Source organism: Lepidochelys olivacea (assembly GCF_965140295.1).
Source record: "Lepidochelys olivacea isolate rLepOli2 genome assembly, chromosome: 1".
NCBI classification, from domain to species: Eukaryota; Metazoa; Chordata; order Testudines; family Cheloniidae; genus Lepidochelys; species Lepidochelys olivacea.
In genome coordinates, this window is record NC_140411.1 from 183,276,261 (window position 1) to 183,300,065 (window position 23,805).

At 40.2% G+C, this 23,805-nt stretch overlaps 1 protein-coding gene across 1 annotated transcript in view; it reads right to left on the minus strand.

Annotated features, from left to right (window-relative positions):
* Positions 1 to 23,805, minus strand: part of GBE1 (1,4-alpha-glucan branching enzyme 1) — a 319,711-nt gene that overhangs the window by 151,237 nt on the left and 144,669 nt on the right. The window contains exons 4-7 of the mRNA XM_084624305.1: positions 15,053 to 15,178; positions 9,829 to 9,964; positions 7,308 to 7,398; positions 5,699 to 5,908 (exon numbers count right to left, since the gene is read on the minus strand). Coding sequence (XP_084480431.1) covers positions 5,699 to 5,908; positions 7,308 to 7,398; positions 9,829 to 9,964; positions 15,053 to 15,178 — 563 coding nt within the window. The remainder of the gene's footprint in view (positions 1 to 5,698; positions 5,909 to 7,307; positions 7,399 to 9,828; positions 9,965 to 15,052; positions 15,179 to 23,805) is intronic.

A 23,805-nucleotide genomic window follows, 5' to 3' on the forward strand; every position in this document is an offset into this window, starting at 1 on the left:
CCCAGCCCAGCTACGAGTCCCCTAACTGGAGCGCTCCGAGCAGCCAGGGGAAGATCAGATTTCACAGGGAAGGGGTCATATGACCCAAAAGGTCACATGACAAGAGCCAAAGATTTAACTTTTAGGAAGAATGGTGAGGAGACAACTAATACGGGGGCGGGGGGTGGAATCAAGCCAAATTCTCAGGCCTTGACTAGACTAGGAAAAAAAACTGTGAGCTAACACATTTTAATTAGGTATTTTAAACATGTTTGCACTTAAGATAGGGAATTTTTAAACACCTCTAAAATACTGATCAACTAACATGTTAGAACAAGTATTAAAATCTGTCTATGTGGAGTGATGCCATGTTTTTTCACATCTGGTTAGCTCACTTACGTTAATAACCCCAAGGTTAAAAAAAAAAATCACATTTTTATTAGTGAAGACAAGGCCACAGACAAGGCAATTTGTAGTTTTTTACACAGATTAGCAGATTTAGGTAAAAACAATGCTCTCCCATAGTCTTTACCGTGCCCTGCTAACCCAAGGGAAAGCTACAAACTACCTTGTCTTCACTAGTTAGATAACAGGATGAGTTAAACACAGATCTTCTCCACCCCCCCAAAGGTGAAAGTAAGATGGTATACCCTGGTACGGGTACCAGCAAGCAGCAGAGGTGAGTTATATGGGCTTGTGGCTCCAGCAATATTGAGGGCCCAGAGGCCTGGCTCCACTAATGTTCGGGGCAGGTCTCCCCCCTGGTCCCACCTGCTGTCCCCCCCACACCTACCCCAAGTGTCCCCTGGTCCCCCTTGTTGCCCCCACGAGCCTCCCTGGGTCCTGGAGCAGAGCATCCCTGTCTCTTCCCTGCAGCTCCATGCTGCCTCCCTGCATCAACTGCCGCTGCAGGATCCTAGTGTCCCCCATCCACTAGTGGCAGGGCAGGCTGCCTTTCCCCTGCCCTTCCCCCTCAGACCCTTTCATTTTTCAGCAGGACCCTCCACCAGTACAGCTGCCACTCCTGCCCCATGCTGGGAAAGGGGCAGCCCCATCCTCCACCCCCAGTGAGGCTACAGTGAGGGGCAGCAGCAGGGTACGAGGTGCACATGTGATGGCAGCTCCCCCCCCCGGGTACCCACCACAGGGGGGCGAGGGAAATTTCTGTACCTCAGAGGGGCCGTGGGAGCATGTGCAGTGACAGTGCTGGGGTGAGTGTGCTGCCGGGGGAAGGGGGTGGGAGGGGGCCCCCACCCCAGAGCTTGCTGCTGCCAGTGGGGAGAGGGCTGGGGGGAGTCGTCCTCTTTGGCTCCAGTCCTGGGGCAGCCTGCCTACACCACAAACTCGTCCCCAGCCCTGCCCCACCTCAGAGCTCTCATCTTCCCACACCCCGACCCTCTGCCCTAGCCCTGAGCCTCTCCAACACCCCAAACCCCTCATCCCCAGCCACACTCCAAACCCATCCCCAGCCTCACCCCACAACTCTCACCCCTGCACCCCCTCCCATCCCCAAAGTCCATCCCAGAACCTGCACCCCCTCCCTCCGCAACCCCTCCCATCCCATCCCAAACTCCTTCCCAGAGCCTGCACCCTGCACCCCAGACCTCCTCCCCCACCCTAACTCCCTCCCAGGGCCTTGGGCAGGTTGGGGGTGGAATTTTGGGGATGGGGGGCAGAGTTGGGGGGGCAGGTTCTGGGCACCACCAAAATTTCTACAAACCTGCCACCACTGCCGGCAAGAGCCGGTGCACCAAACTGGGGTGGATCGGCTTCCGCAGGCGGCAATTTAAATGGCCTGGGGCTCTCAGCTGTGGCTGGAGCCCTAGGCCTTTAAACTGCTACCAGAACCCTGCTGCTGGAGCCCTGGGGTAGCGGCAGCAGGGCTCGGGTGGTGATTTAAAGGGCCCAGGGCTCCTGCCGCCGCTACCATCCCGGATCCTTTAAATCGCCGCTGTAGCCCCACTGCTGCTACCCAAGGGCTCCGGGGATGATTTAAAGGGCCCGGGGCGGTAGAGGCAGCAGGAGCCCCGGGCCCTTTAAATAGCCCCTGGAGCCTGCCGGAGTCCTGGGATAGTAGCGCCATGGCTCTGGTGTCTATTTAAAGGGTCCGGTGCTCCCACTGCCTCTACCACCCCGGGCCCTTTAAATAGCTGCAAGAGCCCCGCTGCCGCTACCCCAGGGCTCCAGCAACAATTTAAAGGGTTCTGGAGGGTAGCGGCAGCCAGAGCCCTGGGCCCTGCTGCTGGACCCGCGGGACTCCGTCAGCAATTTAAAGGGCCCAGGGCTCCCAGCTGCTGCTACCACCACAGCTCTTGCCCCGGGCCTTTAAATCCTGATTTAAAGGGCCTGGGGATTTAAAGGCCCTGCCTCTTCCGGTAGAGGCCCCGCCTCCTCCTCAGGGCTCTGGAGTACCGGCAAGTCCTTTAAATTACTTTCACCCCTGCCACCCCCATTCTCCCCCCTCCCCCACCATCACAGGAGAACAGTCCTTCCTTTCATTCCCCCATGCTCTGTCCCCTTCAACTCTAAGCTTTCAAAAGTGAATTCCAAGATACATTGCACTTTTTCTGGAGATTCAAAACACAGGTCACCTATGTAATTATTGATTTAATTAAAGTCACTCTCCATTTAAACCAAAATAAGTGATAGGACAATCAGACCAAGAGACTTCAAAATGACACCCAAGGTACAAGTCCCTTGGTTTTGCTTTATATGGAAGTGTCTACAGATCCTTGCCACTTTCTGTTATATTTAGCATTCACAGTCACCCTCCTACCCAACTGAATAATCTTGAAACCTTGTGAGACAAATTATATTTCTTTAGGTCCTGGCTTTCAAACTGAAATCCAGACGGATTAGTTTGATAAACCAACTGCTTCTTAATCTCTTTCAAGGAACAGAACTAGTTTCTCTGGATTCTGAAATAAAATTTTGCATTCGTTGTATTAGAGGTTTGAGTAGCTGTAGATTTAACAATTATTCCCAGTAGAGAAGAGAGATTTTGGGGCACGTGCTGTACAGTAGAAAAGTTTATATGAACAGAAGACTGAAGAGACTGTCTAGCAAGTAAAACTTCAGTATGTTATTCAACTATTTTTCTTTTCTTTTCTTTCTTTTTAAAATAGAAATGAAAGTCTGAAGCCCTGTAAGCAGTCAATGTCTACTCCCATGCCTGTTCTGGACATTAGATCCATTCATGTGCCAGTGTGAATGTTAACATGCCTTATAATCAATCAATACCTGAAACAGCTGAATAAGATAGGTCTTAGACAGACTCAAACTTTGATTCTAGTCCCACTCTGGTTTTGTTCAAGATATACTCCCATATAAGGAAACCTTCAACCTTTTCTGCATAATCTAAATGAAACCATGTCAAGTACTGAATGTTTTGACACTGAACCTTTGCTATAAATTCCCAGTATAATGGTTGAGGCAAAATATCTTTGCTACAAGTAGTAGGATTACATTAGGAAATTTTGGACCTAAAGCCAGGTCATCACATGGTGTTATGACCTATAGGAACACACAAAATTTTGGAAAAAAAGAAGATCTACATTTACTAGAGATACTTTTTTGTTGAGGAAACAAATCACAGAACATTAAATTTTACCCATTAGCTAACAAACCAAGCCACAGTGGTCCTCCCCCGTGAGAGCACAGAGAATGTCTCAAAGTTTGCTTAACCTTTGAACCTCTAACTTGTATGAGGCAACACATGTTGAAAACCAAACTAAAAGTTAAGCAAGTTGTATGAAATACAAGCATGAAATATAAGCATATTCTCTGTGTCATTACATGACTTCAGGAGGGCATTAAGTTCCCTTCTGGAAGGAGCTATTTAATTCATCCCTGGCCTCAAGTCTTAATTATTCAACTCCCCCTCCCCAGTTCATTAGAGATGATTCATCACAATCCATTTGTAGGTCTGCTGAACTCTGCTATGGAAACATTTACATCAGGAAACACATAAAAAAATAACCAAATTTGTAGAGCTAATGTCACCTCTAGTGATGTCTAAAGGTATTCAAAGTGAAATAAGCACCTGAAATGATCATGTCCTTTTTTTCCAGTGGAATTAAGAGATGATGAACTACTGTGCAAGAAGGAAGGAATGTGACACCTTCAAACTGGATTTAAATGTTAATCCAAAATAGAGGGGTAAGCTTTAGTATTCCATACAAGTTCCACTATCTCGACCTTTCTTCTAGAAAGGCCAATTAGTTGCCTTGTTCTGGAGAAATGGATTTAGTGCATTTATTTAGATATAATATCTAACATATGTACATAATATGTAACCATGTATTGAAATTAAAATTTTGGGATGGGTCATAGCAAACTGTGACTCAAGTAATCTGAATATAGGTTTAGAGAGTAACTGCAAGTCTTGTAACACCAAGCAGTTATGATTAGCAGTAATGACAATACATCCCATTGTCATCATGAATTTTAAGTGTATTTGTTAATTAAGGTCTAATTACCAAGAAGTTATTTTAATCAGAAGGTAAGATAGAAACAGTTCATCCTATGTAATGGCACAGTGCTTATGTTATGTATCACATTACACCTATCACTTACTCAATACCATGTGGAAACCCTCAGTCTTCAGGGCTCTCCATGAGATTGGCCTAAATTACCAACAGATTTCCTCTGAAACAGTGACCTCCCTAGACTGTTACAATCCTTCGAAACTATGACACTGTCAACCTCAAAGCATGAAATCTTTGAGGTTTGAGGAAGCAACAGGAGGAGTTCTGATGGCAGCTGGCCTAAGCCTATGGAACTCTTCTCTGAAAGTGGTGAGATTTGTGGTCATCACTTGTGCAACTAAGCTTTCCCACAGCCACATCACTGAAATAATCAGCTTAATATGGAAAAAAGATGACTACTATGTATCGATATCTAATCCTTGCTGCCTCAGAGGGAGGAAAAAACAAAAAATGTACCAAATGTAAACCTTTATGCTGTAGTAATGATTTGTTAGGAACACAGCTGTTATGGTAAGAAGGATGATATAAATGCATAAACACACAAGATTAAATGTAGAGCATTACTTAGGTCTTCTCTATACAGGGAAAAGCCCTGAATAACTAGTGAGGAATAGCTATTGCTCAACAGCTATCCTGCACTAGCTCCATGGGTGGAAACTCTTATTCCACACTAAGGGCAGGCCTTCACTACCCCCCGGATCAGCAGGTAGCGATCGATCGATGTATTGCGTCTTGTCTAGATGAGATAAATCAATCCGCGAACGCACTCCCTGTCGACTCCGGAACTCCAGCTCGCAGCAGGTGGAAGCGGAGTTGACAAGGGAGTGGCAGCAGCCAACTCGCCGGTGTCCTCATGGCCAGGTAAGTCGACCTAAGATATGCCGACTTCAGCTATACGAAGTTGCGTATCTTAGGTCGACCCCCACACTAGCGTAGACCAGGGCTAAGAGTACCTTTGTGTAGTTTAGGTGAATCCACTGTCAAATTTAGGGGTTAGTGTGAAATAACTTTTGCACTCTGAGTTCACACCATAGCTGTTATGCACTAACTACCCTGTGAATTCCCCATCTAGACAAGCCCTTAGATTGCAGACAATACATTTTATGTATGCAAACTGTTGCATCGATTATATTTACAGTATAGAACTGTTCTAATTTGGCGAACATTCAATTTTTAGTGTAACTGAGGAAAAATAATTACCACTAAAAACTGCTACATGGTTTCGTACATACTTTGAATAGTCAAAAAGTCTGCTGTCCCAAAGACTATGCGTTCCTCTAGGACCGGAATGGAAAAAGCAGGAATCTGTACCATCAAATTTGTTCAGACCATCCTCAGAGTTATTTGATGCATGGCTGTGTACAACATCCAATAGAACAGTAATTCCCAATGAGTGGGCAACGTCAATCAATTCCTTCAGATCATCTGGGGTTCCATAACGGCTGCAAGCATGAAAATACAATGCATTAGGCAGAGGTAACCTAAATTAAAAAAAAAAGGCTGAATATGGTTTATGCAGAAAACTATACATTCATAGAGTTAACAGATAAAAGCTTACGTAATTTACTAGGGAACTCCCATGTAGTGGGAATGATCGATCATCAGATAGTCACAATTCCCCCCTGTTGGAGAAGCAATTGTGCAATACAAACTGACAATAAAGACATTTAAACAAAACAGTACACTATATGCTGACTAAATTATAAATCATCATTTAGGCATGTTCAAAGTTTTAAAAAGTAGGGTTGCCCCCAAATTTGAGCTTTTTCCTCCAATCACTTCAGGGAAAAAGAAAAACAAAAACTAGTCTTGGATATTTATGAAACACATTTCAACTTTTACAGTCTTACTTTTAAGCAGTTTAACACACTTTGCACCTGTACTTTTCATATTTAATGTAAACTATTTTCTTATTTAGTACACAAACTTCACAAATTTCTATATGATTAGAATTAAATAATCCATGACTTGGAAACTACTATGGATTCAAATGAGTATGAAATAATGAAAATAACACCCCCACCCAAAATTTGCCACCTCTTTGCAAGTTGTTATCCGACATTTACTTACTTGGTGCCATTATTAGAGTTCACTTCATTCTTTTAAAATCATCAAAGGCTGTCTCAATATACAATGTGCAATTTGTTCAGCTAAATAAAACCAATTAAAGCTTCCTAAGTTTTTCAGTTTTCTCCTTGATGAAGCTTAAACATAACATTCAAATTTACCTTCATTTTCTTGAACAATTTATCTTTAACCATCGCCTATTTCTACAAGCTGATGGGCCTCAAAGCCATCTAAATACAGTTTGCTATGAGTATGAAATAAATTTAATTCCTATAGGATGTGCAACCAGTCATTTCATTACATGACTACCCTTTTTGTAAAGCAAAATGATTAAGCAATACCTGTTATGAACAAGTACCTTAAAGATGCTTTTATTTACCACAACAAAACATGCTGGACATCATTTGTGAGAATTCTCAATTTTGTACAACAGTTTCTATGGATAAAAAACACACAGCTGAGATCCTAAAGTGCAGAAGCTGGGATCAAAATGCTTTGCCAATTAAAATTTCTCATGACCTTTCTATTGTACTGTACACTATATTAAACTTTTATATAGAACTGATAATTATAGACAGCTGGTTTGATTTATTAGAAGAAAAAAACTCAATACAAAGCAAGGTCTGGATATGATGTCAGAATTCTTACAGTGCATTAAGCTATTTGTCTACATTTAATGTCTACAGTGCATTGTGCTATTTGTCTACATTTAAATACTATTTCACCAACCACAGAAAAAAGCGAAAGGTGTGCATAAGTCCTTAGAAAACATACCTTGATGCTGCAAAAAAACTTGTGATTTGATAACCAAAACTGGCATAGTAAGCATGTTCCATAATAGCCATCAGCTGAACACAATTGTATCCTGTTAAAAAAATCCCACAGTTACATGTCTAAATAATAATTTGATATACAATTAACTTTTCTAGTATTTCAAATATGTCTAAACTGCTTCTTTCTCCTTATTTTATCTGGTTCTAAATCACTAATGTCCAATTAATAATTAACCACAGACTCAGTCTTTCTTAAAAGTAATGCCATTTTAACATTTTATACTTGTATGACCTTCCCATAAAAAATGGGAAGGTCAGTTTCTCAGGTGATCTACATATGAATAGATATATTGAATCTATCAGTTTGAACAAGCAATAAAAGATATGCAAATATAATCTTAATATTCTGAAGTGAAATTAACACCACCAATCTGCATGTCCTGAACTTCAGATGCACTTTTGATATTTACAGAGTTGTCATGAAAGCAAAGTAAGAGTAACTGATTAATAGTGCTATATCTTGTGCTTTACCAAGATTTTTCTTAATATTTCAAACACATTTTATTTCCGTCTTTAATCATTACATATTTTCTTTCCAAACTCATTTCCCTCAAGGAATCTTTCAAAAAGAACATTAAAGCTGTATAATTCTGTTTTGAGCTTACTGAAACAGCTGAGAACCAAGAAAAAGTTTGGGGTTTGTTAGTTTTTTGGTCCCTTATTCAACCCAAAAGTGTTTCACTATGATATTAAATGAAAAAAATCTAAAGGGAAAAATTATATTTTAATGATGAAACTGTGGTACCTAAAACAAATCTCTGCTAAGCTAACTCTAATATCAGCAAAAAAATGTCCTATCAGCAAGCGATAACCTTCAGGTCTATTTGAAAAGCCTGTTGAGACCACAGCTTCTCTTTATTATTTGTTTTAACTCAAATCCTCAGCATATCGTTTAGCCTATGTTTCCGCCTAACTTTATCCTGTTTATTTAATTTAGCTATGACGTCATGCTTACTTTTGCCCTCAAAGTCAAATAGTTACTATTAAAAAAAGGGGGCTGGCATTAGCTTAGCAATTTGTCTAAGGTATATAGCCGTTATATAATTGCGGATCGTTGCATGGTTACCCACAACATTTTTGTAAATAAACAGTACAAACTATTTGAAATTACTATCATTTTATTTGCTTACAATTTATCTTGTTGTTTGCCTTGTGTATATTTCTTCACACTTTTAATATTTCAGCATTCTGACAAAAAGAGTGCCCCTTAAGAATTATTAAAAATAACAAATCCTTAAGTAGGTCTGGCTACAAACAGGTAGATACAATTTAAATCAGGCAAATGACGGATATTGTGGATACATTTATATTATTGTTATTTTGTTGTCTGACACCATTTTGCATTATATCCATGACATTCCTCCTCCCCTAAGGAAAAATCTGTAGGCAGAGTTGCATGCTTTCAGATTTCTACTGAATATATTAGCCTCCTGGAAAGCAGAAGATTAGTTTACAAGAGAAAATAACAGCATCACAAGATCAAGTGTTAACTCTGTATTTTTAGCTTATTTTGATTGGGGGTCCCCAAATACAGAAACTTACTCACTCTGGCAGTCAGCTTAACTGTAGTGAATGACTAAAGCCTTTTTTTTTTTTTTTTTGGTCAAACACTGACTTTACTATAAATCATTATAGTTTATTTATGGCTGGTTCTGTTAGTATGTGGATGAGCTCTGTGCGTATATAGTGTTTGACTTCATATCTGGTTTTACTAGCTGTCATTAATATGCCAACGTTTGCCATAGATACCAAATATGGTTAGCATATTATTTCCAGTTCCAAATACAGTAGGGCATATCATCATTGTAGGGTAATGGCTAGCAAGTGCTCATGTAATCTTTTATGTGCCAAAGTGCAACAACTCTTAAAGCACAAAATCAGATAAATAATTAGCTTTTTTTTTAGATAATCATTCCAACAATTTCATCTACAGCCTATACAGTTACAATAATACACCACAATTCTTTCCTAAACAGAACTGCTCATGTTACTTGCTATGTAATACTGGAACATTCAAATTATCACTTAAAATTGTCACACTTCACATAATAAACTTAGTAAAACTAGATACAGTACTTTTTCTATAAATAAATAAAAAAATAAAAATGTAGCTGGCACATCGGCAAGTAATCTGTTTTCAATTATTTGTAATGAGTGTCTGGCATTAATACAGCTTTGTTTTCAGACTGAAAGTAAATGACAAATATTTATCTAGTTCTAAGGAATGAAATTTTACTTAAAACTGTAAAAGAGAGTATCTTTGATCCATATACCCTAATTCCTGTCCATTTCATTTCATTATTTAATTAAAGCAATTATTAATACCCTAAAAATAAATTTCTATAGTACATTTAAGCTTCATTCCCCACACCCCAAAGCACTCCATTATCTTTTCCAATAAGAGCAGAAACTCATTACAAATTTCTCTCTATATGCATCTCACCAAGAAGCATGTTACTTACCAAGATCCTTTATTTTAGGTAGTATGTTATACGTAAAGTTTTTATAAGAAGCAACTTTCCCATCTGGAGAAGCAATTCCCACGTGAGATTCATAAATTCTTAAGCTTTTTGGTTTCTTTGGTTGAGGATGTTTGCGCTATTGAATAGAAAATGGTTGTCATTAAAACACAGCATCTGAGAATGTCAATCTTGTTATATAAACACACCGTTTACACAAGTAAGAGAAAAAAGAACCAGTATATTGATTTTAAAATCAGGTAAGAAAATTGTAATGCAACATATTCCCTCTAGATTAATGCAATTAAAATGGTAAATACAAAAAAAATTACTCCAATATGGAGATTGATCAATTTCTTTGATTTTTTTTTCTTCCACTCTTTACTTGACATCCTTACGGTCAGTACTTCCATAACTTCATTGCACCAATGTATTGAAGTGCTGATTTGTGAAAAAGTGACTTTAAAACAGCACACAGAAAACTGGTCTGCTGATTGTATTCTTAGTCAGATCTACTCAATTTAATGGGGAAAAAAGTTTTTGGGTTTTTTTTTTGTTTGCTTCTTGGGGTTTTTTTTGAGAGGGAGGGTTTTAAGTAAAGCACATTCTTCTGTCTAGTGCAGGACATAAAAATTCCTTTGTCAATATCAGGTAGAAAAGTTCCCAGCTGAGTGGAACTGAGTTTTTACAGAATATAAGCATTCATTAAGTACAGTTCGAAAGACAACCTTTCAAATGTTACTATCAGAGTAGGTCAAAAAACCTCTGAAAAAAAATCAGGTAAGGAGTTTGTATTCCAAGTTGATTTTTTTCCCCCTCCCAGGAAATTTGTTGGGATAAAATTTTCCAAGTTTTGAATTTATTCTCTCTCTCCCCTGCCATCCATTCCTTTCATTCTATTGCATTCAATGTCAAAAAGGACTCATGTCCAAGGTTTTCGCTACCACCAGCACCAACACAAATACAAACTTTTCCCCATATTATTTTTTTCAAAATTTCTCCAAATTTGGAAAAGGTTACAGGGTGGCAAAGTCACTGCATTTCATTTTCCTTTTGTCAGGTGAACTTTTCCAAATTGGAAAAGTTTTTTGAAATAAAACTTTTGAAAGAGGGTTGAAAAAAGCCCAACAAATATTTTCCTGCACACAGTGGCCAAAAAATAAAAGGGGTGGGGAAAGGGAAGAAAGGGGGAAAGAATAGTTATTTACTCTGGCTCTTTGAGCTGAATTGTCCACATGCATTCCACTTCTTGTCCACATATGCCCCATGGGAGGGGGACTGTATTTTTGGCTGTCAGTGTCCTTTGGGCCACGATTGCACTCTAGATGTCCCCCTGGCCTCCCCACACACCTGCGGACATGATGAAGTAGGCCCAACAGCCTCTCAGTTCCTTCATCAATAAAGAATCCAGGTAGTATACAACTTTGTAGTGAAAGAAAAGGATGGCAGGTTGTGGAACGCATCCTTCCACCAACCTAATAGTGAGAAGGCTTCTTGAAAGACTTCCACCATCATATCCATATGATGCTTTATGTATAGATACATGGATTTCAACTTCTCTGCATACAACATAGGTAAAGTCTGGCAAATTGAGACATGGGTGCAGAAGGCCATGTCACCAAAGAAGGATGCATCTGGAGGGTGAGCCTGCAGATTGAGGAGTCCTCCTATTGCCTGGAACCTCTCCTGTGGTAGCTAAGCTCTTCCTGACCTCAGATCTAACATTACTCCTATAAATTCTGTAGTTTGGGTTAGCAAAGTGAGGATTTTCCCATGTTCATTTGGAGCCCCTATGTGGTAAAGGGCCGTAAGACAATGTGAATCAAGCTGGTCATTGATCACCTGCTGGGAAAATTTTACCCAGATCAGCCAGTTGTCCAGGTCTGAATATACCAGACCGTAATGTGTTCTTAAGTGGGCTGTGCCTGCTACACTCTTGCTGAATATGTGTTGGTGCCATGCAAAGACTAAAGGGCAGGACCATGTATTGGTAGTAAGTCCCTCACTATGAAGTATTCTCTCTGTGCTAGGTATATGGACAGACAGAAAGAAGCATCCCAAAGCTGAGAACCACAAATCCATCTTGAGTATTTAATGAGGGGATAATTGAGACCAGGGTTAGCATCCTGAACTTGTAGTTACGGATGAATCTGCTGTGATATCAAAGTCTATAATCAGATGCCAACCTCCGTTCTTTGGGAATAAAAAGTAATGGGAGTTGCAAGTTGCAAAAGGGTATCTAATTCTTGATTTAACAGTATCTTGTAAGAGGGGTCCCTGGAAAGGAAAAGGGAAGAAGGGTTGGGCTAGTATGGACCTGGAATTGGATAAAATACCCCTTTTTAAAATAGTTTTCAGGACTCAGCCGTCTTAGGTGATCTGGTTCCAGAATTCCTCAACAATTAAAAAAAAAAAGTAGTCATTAAGTGTGTGCGCATGCACACACGTGTGTGGGGGGGCAACGAGGGGGTATAACTCCTGAAATGGTTCTGATTAGCTCTTGATGATCAAATCAAACTTGTTGCTGTGAAGCAGCATGCACCAAGGATGCAGTGGGAGAGGGTTTCCTGCACTGGAGCCTTTGCTCCTTCCATTGTGGTTCCAATACTATCTGTGGGTGACAGTAGCAAGGTGTAGATATCCCAAAGCATCATCAGGCTGAGGCTGTGATCTGCTTTCTCCTTGGTGCTGGCAAGTATATGCTCAATGAGCAGAGAGTGGCTCTCAAATCCTTTAATGATTAAAGGCCTTCAACTGTTTGCACACTGATCAATCACAAACTTCAAATTATTATTTTTATTACTATAGAACCTATGGAAGGTCCTCCACTGACGTTTGGGCTCTTTGGGTATTCCACAAGAATGGAGCCCGGAAGCCCTGTGATGAAGCAGCCATTGTTATGTTTGGGCTATTAACTGTCCTTTGAGCACTACAGATTTTAGCTCCCCCCTGTGTTCCTATGGGAGCTTTTATATTAATTGTGACACCCTTTTCCCAGGTGAGATAGTTGTGTTTTAACAGAAGATCTTGATAATTTCAAATTCACATCTGGAGACAATCTGGGGAATAGATTTTTCTACTAAAAAAGTCAAGTTTGTAGGGTCCTTCTCTGTGCGTGTCATATTTGGAGACCATCGCTGTTTGGCTCTTTCATTCACTGCTGTCACCACCAGCGTTTTGAGACTCAGTAGATGCAGGAACCTTAAAAATTTCTTTGAGGGAACTTGATAACATGTATCAACTTACTTAGATGTGGGTGCCACAGATGTTGGGATCTGCCACAACTTCATAACTAGTTCCAATAACTCCTCATTGACAGACGTGGCAAGCCTACCATGCCTGGAGGAGGGCAGAAGATCTAGTCATTTATGAGATTTTTCTTGCAGTACCTCCACATGAATCTCCAGGGTGTCTCCCATGCAGCATAAGTCATCTCAGAAGATCCTAAAATCATCCAGTTGGCTAGAAGTAGAAGGGATGACTGCCTCATTGATTGAAAACAAAGATATTGCTGCTGGAAATAATTGATACTCCCGTTCCTACATGTGGTGTTCTTACTAAGTTCACACTCTACCATAGCAAAGTGAAAACTGACCAATCATTGTGAGTTTTCACTACAACTATTGAGAACCCTGCAGACAGCAGAGATACTGAAAAGAATAAGACTCATTTCATTCTGCTGCTGAAGAGAGGCTAAGAACAGAGGCTAGGGGGGAAAATATAATATCCAACACTCTTCAGCACTTAAGGGGCTCAGGGAAGTGATAAACTGATGACAACACTGGAAAACACCGGTTTTATTCAATATCTTCATAAATGATCTGGAGGATGGTGTGGATTGCACTCTCAGCAAATTTGCGGATGATACTAAACTGGGAGGAGTGGTAGATACGCTGGAGGGGAGGGATAGGATACAGAAGGACCTAGACCAATTGGAAGATTGGGCCAAAAGGAATCTGATGAGGTTCAATAAGGATAAGTGCAGGGTCCTGCACTTAGGACGGAAGAACCCAATGCACAGCTACAGACTAGGGACCGAATGGCTAGGCAGCAGTTCTGCGGAAAAGGACCTAGGGGTGACAGTGGACGAGAAGCTGGATATGAGTCAGCAGTGTGCCCTTGTTGCCAAGAAGGCCAATGGCATTTTGGGATGTATAAGTAGGGGCATAGCGAGCAGATCGAGGGACGTGATCATTCCCCTCTATTCGACATTGGTGAGGCCTCATCTGGAGTACTGTGTCCAGTTTTGGGCCCCACACTACAAGAAGGATGTGGATAAATTGGAGAGAGTCCAGCGAAGGGCAACAAAAATGATTAGGGGACTGGAACACATGAGTTATGAGGAGAGGCTGAGGGAGCTGGGATTGTTTAGCCTGCAGAAGAGAAGAATGAGGGGGGATTTGATAGCTGCTTTCAACTACCTGAAAGGGGGTTCCAAAGAGGATGGCTCTAGACTGTTCTCAATGGTAGCAGATGACAGAACGAGGAGTAATGGTCTCAAGTTGCAGTGGGGGAGGTTTAGATTGGATATTAGGAAAAACTTTTTCACTAAGAGGGTGGTGAAACACTGGAATGCGTTACCTAGGGAGGTGGTAGAATCTCCTTCCTTAGAGGTTTTTAAGGTCAGGCTTGACAAAGCCCTGGCTGGGATGATTTAACTGGGAATTGGTCCTGCTTTGAGCAGGGGGTTGGACTAGATGGCCTTCTGGGGTCCCTTCCAACCCTGATATTCTATGATTCTATGAAAAAAGACACTGATCAATTATGAGAATAACTGCGTGAAATCAAGATAGCAAAAAACAAAAGCAAAAGACACAAATAGTACATTACACTTAAAACAATACTGAAGAGTAAGTTGATCAGCCAAACAGCATTCACTGAGCAGTATGCTCCCACATATTCCTTTAAACTGCAGGGGACAGGTCCATGTGGGCACAGCAGAACATCTTTTTTTTAGTATGGCTTTAGGGCTTGGTCTGCAGACCAGTAGATTTCAAGTACATTTTTTTCAAAAAACAATAAGTGCATTAAAATAGGCGCTTACAATGGAAATGTCTTCTCGTGCTTAACTATAATATTGATACACCATGGGCAAAGTAACTCGTGTTATAATTAGAACGCACCCCAAAAAATAAAAATAAAAGGACTGTGACATGACAGAAATCACATCATAAAACATGCCTTGCACGCACTTCTAAAAGCTTTTGAAATATAAAATAAGCCTTACTAGATATGGCAGTGGTGGTTCCCAGTGTATCCAATCATAATTCACATTTCTATCTACGCGTGCTACATATTTGGCCCAAGGTGAAATACGGTAGAGAATCTCTCCATTTTTACTACGGATCACCACCTAGAAAATAAAATGAAGACATAAGAAATCACTATAATGTCATGTATATACAAAAACCCGTACAGAAACGGAAGTCTGTTCTCAATGATAGGAGCGCCAGAGGAGAAAAGATTCTCATGTTAATTCATACAGCATAACAGTGTTAACAAAAATTAGCCAGATTTTCCTATAAACTAGAAGACAACTGTGGCATTCTACATTACTGGATTCTTTGAACATAAAATAAAAATGCAGCTTTGTCATCATTCTATGCAAAGATGGGTTTAGCACAGCAGATGGAACAGAAATAGGAACACATCTAGTGAGAAACCCTGTATTAGAAGATTAACAAAAAATGAAACTAGGGGGTTTCACAGTTTGTAGCTTCTGTAGGCAGAGCACACTGCACGCATCAAGGGGTTCCTTGCATTCCTCCATTCCCCCCACCAGCTCTCTCTGTGCCACCTCCCATCTCTCTCTATTTCTGGGATTCCTTGTAGCTCTCTTCTTTCCCCTCTTTCATGCCAGGAACTATGTACCCTCCATACTCTACTCCACACACACACACCCCGCCCCCCAAGGAAGGGACTATATGTGGGCCCCCATTCCTCCATTTGCAGACAAACAGAAAAACAGAAATACCAATGCCATTAAAAATGCTGATGACCAATAAAAATCCATCAGCTATTCTTTTGGATATTACCTTCATAAATTCCTTTTTAATAATGATTCCTAGCTCTTATATAGCTCTTCTATATTTTAGAAGAAAGTTGGAGTGATATTGTATAGATCAGAGTTGCTTATGAACAGCACAAGCCCATGGCAATGTCTCTGCCACAGACAGGGTAAAAGGAAAAGAAAACCTGCTATTTGTGGACCTAATCTGTCACAGGAAGAGAGAGGAACACTGTTGCCCTTCACTCCACATGTTGCACAAACAGTGGGGACTCCCTGGCTTTCCCATACATCTGGGGATAAGGAGAGGGGGAGGGGAAGCAAAGACAGTGCCTGTCCTACAGCATCATCACTATGAAACAAACAAGTTAAGGCTGTCAGGAGTAATTTGTGTGCACTACTTTACATTCTGGACCTTTAAAATCTTCCTGAAAGAGACTGAGATGTAAGATTTAAGCAAGGCATTAGCGGGAAAGTAATGGGAGATCCTGAAAGAATAATGCTGCAATGGGGTGGCTACGGAAACAGTACTATAGAGGTTCTAGGCCTCGGAGGATACCTTGGAACATGTGATTTTCCAGCCAAGAGGTGGACATCTATGAAGTAGGAAAACCACAGCCTTGCCTCTACTACTTGAAACTGCAGGAGTTCAGTAGCCTGAAGGTCAACATTTTCCACCTGCTTTTGTATTTTACACATGCATTTATTTACATGTGCATTTTGCTTGTAATTAAGTAATTTGCTCCCACATCTTTCTAGGAGGATTCTGTCTGGAACCCATTTTGACAATGGTTGTGGGAGAGAGGTTAAGACCTTTCAACAGAGTAAAAGAGTAATAACTCATATGTTGAACTTTTTCAAGGCTGACCAGGTTGGCATCCAGTCCAAGACTATACTGTGGTTATGTCCTGATCTATGGTGGTGTCTTTCTTAGGCCCTCAGGAGCTACCTGCCTAGCAACCATAGCCTTGTTCCTGCACAGAGAGAGAGGTTATTGAGAAGGTTCCACTTCATCACCATATTAACAAGTGGGGGGGGGGAGGGGGAAGGGGAGAGTAGATGGAAACACTGACTGGGCTCTCAGTCAGTCACCAGGGATTAGGTTGAGCCTCCTAAGATTAAATGGGATTGCAGCTCACAGATTCTTGCCACCTGTCTGTGTCGCTGCTGCTGCTATGGATGTGCCATAGTGCTTCAAGACTATTAGGGCTTGAAAGAGTAGCAAAGTGAGTAAATGAAAATGGTTTAATATTAGTTGAAGCTAACAAAGGATAGGTGATCAGGTATGGGAGGATCAGCTTAACCGTGTCCCCATTTGTTCAGAGGCATAGTGCAAGTCTGTGAAACAGGCCAGATAATTTGAAAACAGACATTTAGCTGAGGATGGAACGGACTATGGTGACACTGGAATTTCCAGACTGGATTAGTGGTCCAACAGCAGCGCCACTACCAGATGCTTCAGAGAAAGGAGCAAGAAGTTCTATAGCAGACAGTGGTGGAGTAGCCTGGCCACAAGAAAATTTCCTCACCACCCCTGCAGTTGTTGGTTGACTGATATACCCTGAAGCAGGCCCTATGAAAAATAGATATTTAATCCTAATCAATGTAACTCTGGATGTTCTCATTATACACATAAATCTCCTTTTTTTAATCCTAATAAATTTGTCTTTAGTAATACGTGACTATACATGTTGTTCACATTAGCTAAACTCAGAGTGTGTGTGTGTGTGTGTGTGTGTGTGTGTGTGTGTGTGAGGAGACAGTATTCCAGTTTCAAATGTGTTACCTTCCTCTTTCACTAAGTGTCTACACTGGGTGTTTTGTTTTTTGTATTATAAGAAAAGGCAAATGAAGCACCTCACTTACTTTTCTCACACCATTCATTGTTTGTTTTTTAAAAATAGCCCCTTTAGTTACATAGGAGATAAAAGGTGGCCAATTTTTTTTTTAGTCTCTTCACACAAAAGTCTTTGTATGCATCTAATAATTTTTAACCAGTAAATACCCTATATTTCTGTCTTTTTTAAACACAAGTTGACCAAAAATGGGGGGTATGTCCTCCACCTGGAATACTATTGTTTTATTACTGTATGTAATAATATGTTGTATGACAAAAACTGGAATGGAAAATATTAAAAAAAATATAATCAGACTAACCTAGTTGGCTTTTTTTGGGCCACCATTGTACATTGAGCTGAGGTTTCAATGAGCTGTCCACAGTAATGTCCAGTCTGAGCGATTACAGAACCCAACAACATCTGAGTAATTCAAATAATTTCTTCCATAGTTCTTTACTTTGAGTTTGTCAGTAATGAGATTCTTCTCCAATATAAATGTACTGGGGCTTTCAAAAGACTTCAAGTGGTATAATTTTCTGTTACCACAACCACACAGGTTTGTCCTTAACCCATCACATTACATATCCAGTACAAATGTCTGAAGGAAAAGGCAACAATCAACTAACTGCTAGATATTCCATGTATTTTGAGAATCCAACTTATTTTCAAGTAACAAATAGTTATTTGAACTGCACAAATTTTCGGTTTCCAAAACACCAGCTGAGAATGCAAAAGTATTACAAAGATCAACTTTGAGGTGATAAAATGGGCTTGGTAAACGTAATAGTCAAACTAATTTTAAATCTAGTAAAATGGCTTATTTAGATCAAATTATGAAATGAAAAATGCTCAAAGAAACAAACTAGATTCATACTTAAAATTCACATTAACCCAGATTCTTTGGCACTTAGCTAGTTCTACTGTATGACACATTTAGATAAACAACATAGTTAACCATCAAAACATATTCCATGCACTTGGAATCATTACAGCTTTTTATATTTCAGTACCATGGAGATTCCAAAAATCATTTCGCTTTTGCCAAATTTCACATATATAAAAAATAGAGTAATTGAATGCACTGGGTTAATAGGATTGTAGAAATTTCTTCTGAAGAGCTCATCTCATTTCAGTCCCCAACTCTGCTGCTTTCATTTGAAATAGCTATTGGAATAATATTTATTTAAGGGAATGGATAAGCTTCTTAGTTGATAATTATACACCTTTACATCTAGAGTACTCAACAGGTAAATAAATTGCTTTTCAAAATATTTAATATGTAGAATAAATTTGTTTCTCACATAGTACTCTCAACATGCAATTGTATACAGGCTGTGCTAATGCACAGCAACTTAAGTTTCTGATCTTTACACAGCTTTATAAAACTTGAAATGAATGATTTATATTTGAAGGAGGTAAGAGAGCAGACTATTGATCTAATTCATTTTTGCTCTAAGCTTTTATTCTAGGACAATTTAACTTTTAACATTATTATGCAAAGATATAAAAAACCTCTTAGCTCTAGTGAAAAGGGCACATTTATTGAAGAAGAGAAGACACATAATTTAGTTAACTTTGCAGATGCGAGAAGAGTCTCCTAAAAAGGGCAATTATCTTAACAAGTAATCAAAAAGCGTAAGTCTAGCCTCTCACATTAAATGATTTTCCTCAGTAGGGCTCTTTCTCAACAAGGGGCATTTTCTAAAATTTTCCTACCCCTATTGTATCTGAATTAGCCACACCATTGTTAACAGCACTATAACCCCTACTGTTGCCTGAACCAGCTGCTGCTGTCATTTTAAAAAACACGATGGAACTGTGCACTGAGCTGGAGCTTAATTCCATGTTGATTGGATAAGCAAGTACACCTAGCAGCATTAAAAATAACAAACATCCAGAGCCCAGTTTACACAACAACTCATGATGCTCCTAATGCTAGTGGAGCTGAACCCCTGTTAATAACGGTCGTGAACTCTTAGAAGATTGTTTGGGCGCATAAAGACCCACATGTCCCAATCTTAAAAAAAAAAAATCTAAGTGCAGTTACACAAATAACCCAGTACCTATGAACTGTGGTCTGAATGAGAGCTGGCTAGTTGATGCTCAATCCTGACAAGACCACAGTATTTGTCTGTTGGAGGAAGCAACTAGAATAAATTGATAAAGGATTATCTTAGCACCCCCAAATGAGGAAGCATTTCTGTTATTTGTCACACAGGCACGAACTTGAGTGGTTTTATTAAACCGTGGGTAACTAAGGATAAAGGTAGTCACAGTAATTTTCAATGTGCTCTGAGCAAAGAGAGTATGACTTTCCTCAGGGGAAAAAAACTGATTACAGAGAATCACAACTATCACTTAGAGACTTGATTACTTCCATATAAAGTGCATTACAGTAAACTTTGGACCCATTCCGAAGCTGGAGTAGAAGACAGTCGCTCCCTTTATTAACTGGCATTTCATAGAGGCAATTTATTGTGCAGGTGCTCCATATTCTGCTTGGGGCACCAGAGAACGTAAGTATTTGGAACAAGATAAAGGAGCTGGATGTTATACTAGATAAACAGATATCGGGTCAGCACAACAGTCCTCACCCATTCACCAGCAAGTGAAATATTGCACAAAGAAAAGTCTGTATCGTAGGGAAGACATTTTTTGTCTTTTCTGCTAACATTCCTGCTTAACAAGTCCATCAGAGGATTTCCCTTGTCTGGGATGTGGAAGACTTGGACACAGACTCTTCACTATTTGGAGAAATTGCAGGCTATATTCAGGAGTATCTTCTGGTTTATAAAGGTTACAAGTAAATGTTGACTGGAACCTGGTGTACTTGATAGGACCACCTAAGAAGCAAAACAAGACCCTTTTACATTTGGATGGGTTTTTAGTTTATAGTGAGATCATTCCTTGGGCCTCACTCTCACACTCAGAACCATCATTAATATAGCCCATTGAGGCATTTTGATGCTAGATTGGCTCTTTTAAAAAACATATAATCTTGTAGTTGTTTTTAAAAGAAAGTAACCACATACAAACACAAAAATATTTTTTTCTGGTATGCTATTTAAAAAGCAACAATGTAAACACCTAATTAAATAGAGAACACATTCTTTTCTAGGTACACAAGGATAAGCCCTAGAATTACTGTTCTATATTTAGGTTAGAACAAGTTTATAACTGCACAGCTTCCAGTACTGAATTGCATATTGAAATAAATGGTGGAAGCATAGGCATTTGTCTGTTTACATACACACTGTGAAGGACCATGCACCTTTAAAAATTATTATATCGACTTGTTGACTCGAGAAACATATTGCACATGCAAAATTTCTCATTTTTTTCCAACAGAAGTAAACAAACTTTCACCATTTATTTCCACAGCAAAATTTCCTCCCCCTTTCACCAAATCACACATTCCTCTCTGAGGAAAGCATACCTACCACTTTTAAAAATGAAAATATGAGTATATGTGGCTGGCTAATTTTGAGCATGAGAGGTATTTTGCCTAGGGTAAACATTTTCATTCCTGGAAAATAAAGGCTAAAGCCAAATATTCGTCCTAATTCATAACTAGAATATTCACTGTCAAATAGAAGATGCAGCTGTTCCACTTGGCTTTCAGTTAATGTGACATCATTAATATCCTTTGTATGGCATTTCTACTGCAACCACAGCAGTTTGATCTGGGATGAAAATTGTTGTGTTAAAGTGCACTATTATGCAGAATGAGACTGTATATTGCAAAATAATTAAAGCAACTGCCTCTTCCCAGAGTGGAAAAAAACTTTACAAACCAACATAGGAAGACAATCTCTATCCCAAAGAATGCAAAGTTAAGTGGCTATCACATACATTATAGCAACAGAGGAATACATTTTTTTTAAAAAGGCAATTTAGTGTGCAATTATTTACAAATGAACTAAGTTTGTCCCATCCAAAACACACACATCAGGCATACTTCGATGTAAAATGTTAACTAATAATAATTTTAAGTAATTAAAATATGTGCTTGAGTAGTTCCAAAGGAATTCATATATTTAATACTCTCAGCATTCCATCTACCCCAGCCTTTTTTTTAAGTTTGATCAAGAACTACAGAAAGGGGAACATTATGCGGTATCACACCATTTAAAGGGTCAGCCATGGCTTTATTCAAACACACAGTTAACAAATAGCACAAAAACAATGAGGCTTATCTACTAACCACAGAGCAGTTAGGTAGCAAGGCGGAGGTGGCTGCCACCCAGGGAACCTACAAACTCTGAATCTAGACCTGCTGTTCCTTACAGCCCCGTGGTTACGTCAGTCCAAGCCCTGTCATTCTGCAGTGTGAACACAGGTTAAGCCACAGACCCAAATCAGAAGGTCTGTGTAGTACAATATGGACATATTAGCACAACTATGAGACCAGAGTCCAACAACTGTAAACTTATGTTTATGCAAAGTGAACGTTCAAGCACTGACTTGGAAAATCACGTTCACAAGCCCAGATCCCACAAACTAGGTTTCAGTGTGCTATGTATACATATCCTTTTCTAATGAAGGTATCATTGCAGGAAATATGTATCCTGAAAAGCAGAGGGTATGCTGACACAATACATTAACTGGGACAGATACTGCTGCATACTTGCTGGCATTATCAACTTTTATAGCTAAGGACAAGACACAATGGCTAATGTTTGTTAGCAGTTACAGTATAAGGATTTCCTTAGAACTCTAGCTTAGTCACTGAAAATATTTTGTACTTCTAATAGTCTTGCCAAAACAAAGATTACTGAACTAACCTTTCTAAACACTCAGGAATTGCTCCTTCACACCATAAAGCCAGCACTCATAAATACAGTTAACAGGTTTCAGAATAGCAGCCGTGTTAGTCTGTATCCACAAAAAGAACAGGAGTACTTGTGGCTCCTTAGAGACTAAAAGTTATTTGAGCATAAGCTTTCGTGGGTTACAGCCCACTTCATCAGATGCATAGAATAGAACATATAGTAAGAAGATTATATATATTATATATATATATACACACACACACACACACACACACACAGAGTATTAGATCCGGATCAGTGGGGTACAGGAGTCTGGTAGAAGGCAAATATACTGGCCACTGGATGAACTGTTTTCTGTTCCCTGAGTGACCAGAGCAGGGCTGCACTAGAGCAATCAAGAACCTGCTGGAACAAATTAAGACAGGCACGCTAATTAAGACACCTGGAGCCAATTAAGAACATACTACAATCGATTATGGCAGGCAGACTAATCAGGACACTTGGTTTAAAAAGGATCTCCCATCAGTTAGGGGTATGTGTGCAAGGAGCAGGGAGTGAGAAGGCGTGCTGCTGGAGGACTGAGGAGTACAAGCGTGATCAGGCTTCAGGAGGAAGATCCTGCAGTGACGGTAAAGAACGTGGCCACGGGAAAGGCATGGGGAAGTAGCACAGGGAGTTGTAGCTGTCACGCGCCTTTACAAGAGACACTGTAGACAGTTGCAATCCACAGGGCCCTGGGCTGGAACCCAGAGTAGAGGGTGGGCCCGGGTTCCCCCCATGCCCCTCAACTCCCTATTTGAGACAAAAGGAGGTGACCTGGACTGTGGGTCCCACTAGAGGGGAAGGTCCATGGCCTATCCCCCGACCCACTGGGTGGGTCAGCAGAGACTGCGGGGATTGTTCTCCTCCCTTTCCCCATGCTGGCCAGTGATGAGGTTAGCTGAGTGAACAGCAGGTTTGAGCCATTAGCAAAAGTGGTCAAATTGAGGTGGTCGTGAATCTCGGAGGCAAGCAAATCCGCCAATAAGCGCAGGACCCACCAAGGCAGAGGGGGAACTTTGTCACAATACATACAGAGAACATGAAAAGATGGAGTAAGAGGCTAATTAAGATGAGCTATTATCAGCAGGAGAAATATTATTTTATTATTAATATTTAATATTATCCTCACACCTTCTCGTCAACTCTCTAAATGGACCATCTTGATCATCACTACAAATCTGGGGATATTTCAGAGAAGATTGGGGGTTGACAGTCTACTGTGGATGCCTCACTTACTTCAGAGCTTCCCCCTTTCTCCAATTCCCCTACCAGGAGTAAGTCTCCAAACCCTGGGAAGTCCCTTCCTATGAGCACTGGGTAT